The sequence below is a fragment of the Glossina fuscipes genome, unplaced genomic scaffold (genome assembly GCF_014805625.2).
Source record: "Glossina fuscipes isolate IAEA_lab_2018 unplaced genomic scaffold, Yale_Gfus_2 196, whole genome shotgun sequence".
NCBI lineage: Eukaryota > Metazoa > Arthropoda > Insecta > Diptera > Glossinidae > Glossina > Glossina fuscipes.
This window is the reverse complement of record NW_023998539.1, coordinates 1-7,843: the sequence shown is the minus strand read 5'-3', so window position 1 is coordinate 7,843 and position 7,843 is coordinate 1. Positions and strand designations below refer to the sequence as shown.

The following is a 7,843-nucleotide window of genomic DNA, read 5'->3' as shown; positions in this document are numbered from 1 at the left end:
TGCGAAATGCAATCTTCGTCCATAAGCACGTTTATACTTGTACGACAAAATATGTATTCGAGAAGAATTTGATTCTTCCAGACCATAAGTATTTAAGATCATCAAGGAAATTTTATAACCTATGGTGTAGTGAGTAATTATGTCTAATTTCTTCGGCGCTAAATTATTATTCGAGTTATTCTATCTACTATTTTTTCTTAATTATTGGTGCTGAAAGGGATCTTTTAGTGTAAATGGTACGATAAGTCTATTTTAATCCTAATTAATCGTAATTAATAATCCAACTATGTTGTGATTGTAATTATTTATCTATAAAATAATAATAATTTCTGTTCTCTACATGAAATTCTCCTCTGTCTCGTTCTTGCATGAATTTCTTCATTTTCTGCGTACGTTTCTCCATCTGAAATTAAGCTGAAAAAATTTGTAGTTTTCTCTGACAGCAAATCTGCTCTACTTTTAATCAAGAACAAAGACCCATTCAATAAGTATGTCTTCGATATCTACAACCTTTTAAAAGACACAAGTATTGAAAAATGCCACATCATCTGGATCCCAGGTCACTGCGGTTTTAGTATCAATGAAAAAGCTGACTTCCATGCTCGTCAAGCTAGGTTCGATGGTACAGTTTTGTCCATAAACTACCCCCCCAGCGAAGCTTTTCTGCTAGTCAAAAAACTCATCATAAAAGAATGGAAAGATGAGTATCATGTTTTAGCTAGAGAAAAAAGTGACCGGCTGTTCTACAAAATTTACCCTTTTTTGACACCCACGCTTCTACCTAAAGGAAAATTCACAACATGGGAATTTAAAGTTCTTCACCGTCTTATGAGTAATCACACCTACGACAAGGTCTATTTTAAAATGATCAAAGTCTCCTCCTCTGACATCTGTGAGGATTGCAATATTACTGAGTCTGCCGAGCACCTTATTTTTGAGTGCAGGAGGTTTGACATCCTTAGACAATCTTTCAGTATATTTAACCTGTATAACAATCTATATGAAATTTTTCGTGCTGGTAACTTTAGGCATTTGAAGCAACTGACTGCCTTTATCAAATCAGCTGAGTTTTCATTCTAATTTTACATTTAGCATTTCTATTACAATCACGAATCGCCTACACTTTTTCTTTTATCGGCATTATTAGCCGGATCTTGACAGTACAGTAACAAGGACGGTGATTTATGGATTGACAGCGGAACAGAGCCTCTCATTGCGAACACTCTGCCACATCAGTCTACCTATGCTTAAATTTTTTCATCAATCGCTCTCAACTTCGTTTCTGGATTATGGATCTAACATTAACTTAACTGGTCCAATCCATCTCTAAACAAACAAAAAAAAAAAAAAAAAAAACATGAAATTCTCCTCTGTCTCGTTCTTGCATGAATTTCTTCATTTTCTGCGTACGTTTCTCCATTTCCCTCACCCATTGTTTTATAACATATGACACAAGCTTTTTATTTACTTTTGATTGTTTCTATCCGTAAAGCAAAAACTTGGCATCACTTATACAGCATTGCAAAATTGAAGCATTTCCAATTATTATGGAATTGTATTTGCGCTGTAAATATTCCACCGCTATAAAGGTTCGTAAAATTTTAAACCGATTGCGGAAGTCCGTCTTCCCTTTTTCTATATTATCGAAACATTCAGAGTTGCAAAAATAAAACAATTACAGCAGTAATAGTTGACAAGCGTATTCTTAAGTCGCAAATCTAGATTGATTATTTGGGCTATCCGTACTGAAACGCTTTCAATTCGAGCAAAGTATTTGGAATTATAAGATCAATTCTTGATTTAAGCTTTGTTACAAATATTTGCTGTGGTCATGTGGGAGTTCAGTACACTAATGATCAGATTATCCTGCAAACAATCTACATCTTACAATTTTAATACCTCTGACTCAAAAATAAGTAAGATGCATTTCAGCAAACTATAAGCTATGAAAAAAATTTCCAAAAGTTCTAAAATACATAGTATAAATCTGAAAGACTCTCTTCAAGAAGCTTGAAATGTCATCGCAATCTGTAAAGCAGGAAGATATTATTAGGTAGTGACTAAAAATAGAATAAGGCAGAGAAATTTGGAAACTTCAATTTTAACATTTGTTATTTTTACAATGTTGGCACATGGCAAAGTGTCAATGTAAGCATCCGGGTTGTGTTTTCGCCCTTATTGATGTATCCACATACACTCACTGCTAATACTTAGCGACGCCAAGTAAACGACCTCGGCAACTCTGCACAAAGCGACCGACCCGGCGCGAATAGTGATTGCGAAAGATAAATAAAAAAGAACGCAGAATCCGATAAAATTTCTAATTTAGATACAACTAATTCCATGCAAAAGGCATTAAATCAAGCAATTTTTGTGGAAAGCAATCGAGTAAAAACTAGAAACTATTCAAGTAAAACGTTTTACGCACGCAACAAAATCTTGTGCGAGAAGTATATATGAATTGATGAAATTATTTTATTGAAATTGTAATAAAAAAAGACTACGTAAGTGCGTGTAAAGAATTTTTATTCGAAAATAAATAGGAACGAAAAAGCAAAGAATGTTTAAGAACAAAAAGGATTTAGATGCCCATATAGCTGGGTCTTTTTCCAAATTGCGTTCGGAAACGGAGGTAAGCAAATAAATTGCAATTTTGTGACAAATGTGAAAGTCGTTCAAGGGATGAAAAGATAACATGGAGGAGACCAAGCTAAACTTAATGTATAAAGTACAGTAGTTGTAATTTCACACCCGGCAGCGATAAAAATATTTATGTTGTCATTTGAACAGCAAACTGAGATTCAGTCAGAACGTAAAAAATGCTGATTGACATATGATTCTAAACACACTCAATCGTCTTTGAATGCGATGATTTTTATTAGAAAAAGAAAAGACAATAAAATGGATGAAATATCAGGCGGTGATAGTCATCGCTATTTTAAAGGATCGTTGGACAATTTTTTATCTTATGCTCTTGTTTTTTGTTGCAGCGTAACTTGCGAGGTTTCACTGTTGCCAAACTGTACTACAGAATCAATGAGTTCTCGACAGCTAAACAATATTTAAACTCATACTTAAGCGTTAAGAAGGACAATGCCGAGGCCCATAAATTAATGGGACAAATTTACATAATGTTGAAGAACTCCGACAAAGCCTTGCAGTCATTTCAATGTTCATTGCAGTTAAATACAAAACAACCTGATGTTTTAACTGAAATCTGTCGACTGCTATTGGAGGACACTAACATTAGTTCTAATAAAGCGAAATATTGGTGTGAGTTGGCTGAATCTGCAAAAATTCAAGATGACGCCGTATTTGAATTACGAATGAAATTAATGGAAGGCAATGAGACTGAGACCTTGTTGAAAAAGAAAATTATCGACCGTCCTAACTCTGTTCAGTTGCGAGTCCATTTGGTGCGTTACTACATCGAAAAGAATCAAGTAGTCGATGCTTTCAATTATGTTTATCAACTGGAAATGTCGCAAAAAGATGAATTTTCTGACAGCAGCGAATGGTATAATGTAGTATGGTTGGTGTTAAGTCAATATGAGAAACAGCCTAATGTCAAAAAGGACTGGGATTATTGGCTATTGTTGATCATTTGTCTAGAGCGTCAAGTGCAAATATCATTTGCTTTTAATTGCTCACCTACTACAGCTTCTGATACTAGCGAAACGACGAACTTTCTTTTCAAACTCGATCAATATCTTTTCAAATTCTCTCAAATCTCAGATTTTTTGTGCGCCGAAAAGGATTTAATTGAACTGTTTTTTGATCATTATCGTGGCCAATTGCTGTTACATGTCGTGGCGTTAATTTTCAAGCATGATTTACTGAAGAATAACAACAAATGGAAGGATACGGTTCGGCTCGCTTTACCTTTACTGCTGTTAGCCTTCCAAGTTCAACCACATCGTGGCAAAGAAGCATGGATGAAATATTGCGATGAACATGGTAGACAATTAACAACTTTGTGCCAACGTGAGGGATCATTTCGTTGCGCTCAGGTTAGTACAAACAAACAAGAAGGAAACTTATGCAATTTTTAATGCTCACTACAAACTTAGGTAAAAGCGACGATCCGTTCAAACTTCGTACAAACTTCGTTCCTTGGTCCGATTTAATCGATTTTCGAATTTGACACGAGAATTCAGCCAACACTTTTTATCGATACTTAATATTCCAGGCAAATAAGGAAAATTGTATCGCTTTGTTTCTTTCATTTAATCCGAGGAAAATGATGCAAGGAAATATTAAGGTAGATCATGGCTAATCATGGCTAAATCAAATCAGTTATTCATGAAAGAATTACGACTGGCAAGTCAATATTTCTTCTTTTGGGATAATTTTTGTCGAAAAAACCTTGTATTAGAAAGTTTTCCAATTCTATCTAGAGAAAATTTTATTTTGCCGCCTCTAAGAGTTCGGTTCGTCTAACATGTGTTCGCTCCCACAGTCATACACATACACGTTATGGCGTCTTCAGCGCGAAATTCTACATCTTAACAGAGCTTTGATAGGTCTAATATAATCCTTATGGGGGGTGTAAAAAAAAAACTGAAATAATCTTAATTAAAATTCATCCTGTTAATTAAATACAAATGTTATATATTATTACAGGCGGGGCGAATATTGCTTTCTTGTATATGCAATCAATCGACAGCTGACAAGGAGAAGACTTCAAGAAACATCGTTAGTTTACTGAATAATCAAGAGGTGGTTTTATGGACTAATACTGATGATTTGCTTGCTTGCGTGCGAAAAATCTGTGCTGACAGCCAATGGCGGCGCAACGTTTTTGCGACACTTTTTTACAATAGTGATCAGAAGACAGAGCAACAATCATCTTTGCTTATTAAAAGCCCCAAGTTTTGCGAACCGATATATGAAATTCCTTCTTCTACTAGTGTGGAACGCTACGAAGAGGAAGCTCAGTATTTCAGACCACAATCGCTGCATCATGCAGTATACCTGTGCCTGGGCAGAGATAACCTAGCGCTTGTCCGCGCACGGTATTTTAACGGTCTTAATTTTTCTACGCAAAATTTGAATTTTTGTGGTGCGGAATCGTTAAATCAATTAGATGTTGACAGCTTTATGTACGCCACTACTATACAGGCAAAACGTGTGGTCGACGTTGAACGCGAAATATGTGATAACTATAATTCAGAGAAAAACAATTCCGTTGGCAAACCCCGTATCCTACCATTTGTTAACATGCAGTCGCAATTATGTACCGACGAACAGGCGCAATGGTGGAATGCCGCGTACAGAGTGTATAAAAACCTAAGATTTGGTTGTGATTTAACGGACTTGAAAGTTACTCTTCAATATGGGATTGAGGCAGTGCGTGGTGTAAATGGTCCTAAAGTAGACTTAAACATCATGTTCAAACTAGGACAAATATTTGTAGTCAGAGCTCAAGCGACTGAGAGACCTGTAGATAAGTCGCTGCTAGAAGCTAGGAGCGAATCCATTTACAGAACTGCTCTGAATATGCTTAAAATGCGTAGAGGCGGGGTTTTGGAGCCATTTGATAAGCATTTCAAGTATGCGAGAGCCCAATCAACAGACATTGAACGTGAATTGAACAATGCTGCTGAAGATGCAGTAACATATGTAGCTAACCGTTACTTTAAGAGGCTTGAATATGAAGAGTTAATAGAGGAATTTGCAGGTCTTCAATTACCGTTTGCTTCTTATTGGCAAGCGGAAGCTTATCTTAAATTAGACGAAATCAAAAAAACATCTAAGAAAACGAAACGCTTAAACGTAGAAAGAGCAGCTGAATGCCTTAATCACACTTTGGCATTGTTGAAGAGTGGTGCTTACGTCGATCCAAAACATGCCTTAAACACCATTATTCATCATCGGATAAGGAAAATAAAGCAAATGTCGGCCTCCCTTTTAGACGACTCCTTGATGGAGATTTATTGCAGTCCACATAACAACTCGAGTTCTTATGAAGACGCCGAAAATGATGTATATCAAGATTCTTTCGCTATGCCCGCATACAGCCAAGGAAATTTGAATCGGTTACGTCGAGAGATAACAGGAACTGCCTCCTTTACAGCCACCGCTCATAATCAGGAGATGGAAAATATGGTAAAACAGATGGCCTCCACTCTAATTCTTCTGAAAGAAGAAATCTTAGAAAATTTAAAACCTGATCTACGAACAGTTGCCAAAGAAGTTGTTTCAATGAAAGATAGAATTGGAAATTTGGAAGAAACTATGAGAAAGTCACGCATATCATCAATTCCACCTTCGCGAGATGATGCCTCGAAGGTCCTGGATGATTTTTACATTATTGAGGACGCTTTACGCCAACAACTTTATCAACAACCACAAACAGCTGTTACTACTGCCCCCGCATTTATGTCATCGAATCAATGCTCAGCCGCCACCGATGGTCTTATGACTAATAATCCATTTCTTGGTCAACAGCCGCGTTTGCAAACTCCAACTCCAATGCATTTACCACCAAATGCCTTCAATAATACGATGTTTCCGCCAAATGCGGCCAATTATCCGCTGAATTTCTACAGTCATAATCAACCCAATGCTTACCTACCACAAGGCGCCCAACAAGGTTCGATTCAGGCTAATCAACGTAACCTCCAACTTTCACTTCCTTACACACAACCTCCCATTTCCGGAGGACTTAATTTCAATACGACTCCAGTCTTGAATAGCCAACTGGTTGAAAAAGGACCACCTGCCAACGTGGTAATAACAAGTTCAGATCCTTTACCGAACACAAGCAGTATTACCTTGCAATCACCACAGCAACCCACGTTGAGTGTAACTATTCCTCCTCAACATCTTAAAGCGAACGTGCTCGCAAATCACCCTGCATCTTTAGGTACAGCGGCTAAGAATAGTGCTGCTGTTGCTTCTACGGAAGCTTCCAATAAGTACGCTACGTTTAGCTTCAAGCCTGAAGTGGAAGCCGCGGCAGCAGCCGCAGCGGCTGCAGCTGCTTCTACAAGTTTGAAAGATAAAACGACAGAAAGTTTTGGCAGTGATATTAATAAATCTGCAGTTGATCTAGGAGTGGAGTATGACGCACGGCCCGACTTTAAAGGTATTATACCTTTACCCGAAGAGATCGTTATATGTACAGGTGAGGAAGACGAAGAAATCACATTTTGTCATCGGGCCAAATTGTTTCGTTATGTGGATAAAGAGTGGAAAGAACGGGGAATCGGGGATATTAAGATTTTAAAGAATAAAGATGGGGCTCATCGCATACTCATGAGGCGTGATCAGATCCACAAAATATGTGCCAATCATAAAATATCACCTGAAATGTCGCTTACTATCCCTAAAAATGAAACGAAGGGCTTCATTTGGGCAGCCAACGATTTTTCTGACGCAGAACTACGTGTGGAAAAGTTCTTTGTTCGATTCAAGCTGCCAGAGACGGCCGCTGCATTTCAAGAAGCCTTTAACCAGGCTCGACGGGAAGCTGTGAAATCAGGGAAAACCTCAACGATAGAAACAACTCCTTTTTCACTCGCAAAATCAACAATTCGAAATTTCGCATCAAGCACTCCGACTAATAAAAACGAAAATAGCACAGATGGATCTAGTCCGTTATCTGGGATTCCTAACGTAGTGCATTCAACAGCAGCCGACTCCCCTAAAATTACTACGGCCCCATTTTCATCGCTTACCAATTTCACATTCGGCAAATCGTTAGCAGGAAACACTGGTGTCTCGATAGGTTGCGGTTCTTGTACCACCAGTACGATGACGTTGATAAACTGCACCTCTAGTGACATTGCCACAATTTCATCGTTGACCTCCGCTTCTAGTGTCACGAACGCCAATACAT

At 37.7% G+C, this 7,843-nt stretch overlaps 1 protein-coding gene across 1 annotated transcript; it reads left to right on the top strand.

Annotated features, from left to right (window-relative positions):
- Positions 1-2,301: 2,301 nt before the first annotated feature.
- Positions 2,302-7,839, top strand: LOC119641913 (E3 SUMO-protein ligase RanBP2-like; the record flags this gene model as incomplete). The annotated part of the gene is made up of 3 exons (XM_038040831.1): positions 2,302-2,632; positions 2,991-4,010; positions 4,624-7,839. Coding segments are annotated over exons 1-3 (4,308 nt in total), but the record flags the coding sequence as incomplete, so codon positions are not given.
- Between the last annotated feature and the right edge of the window lie 4 nt (positions 7,840-7,843).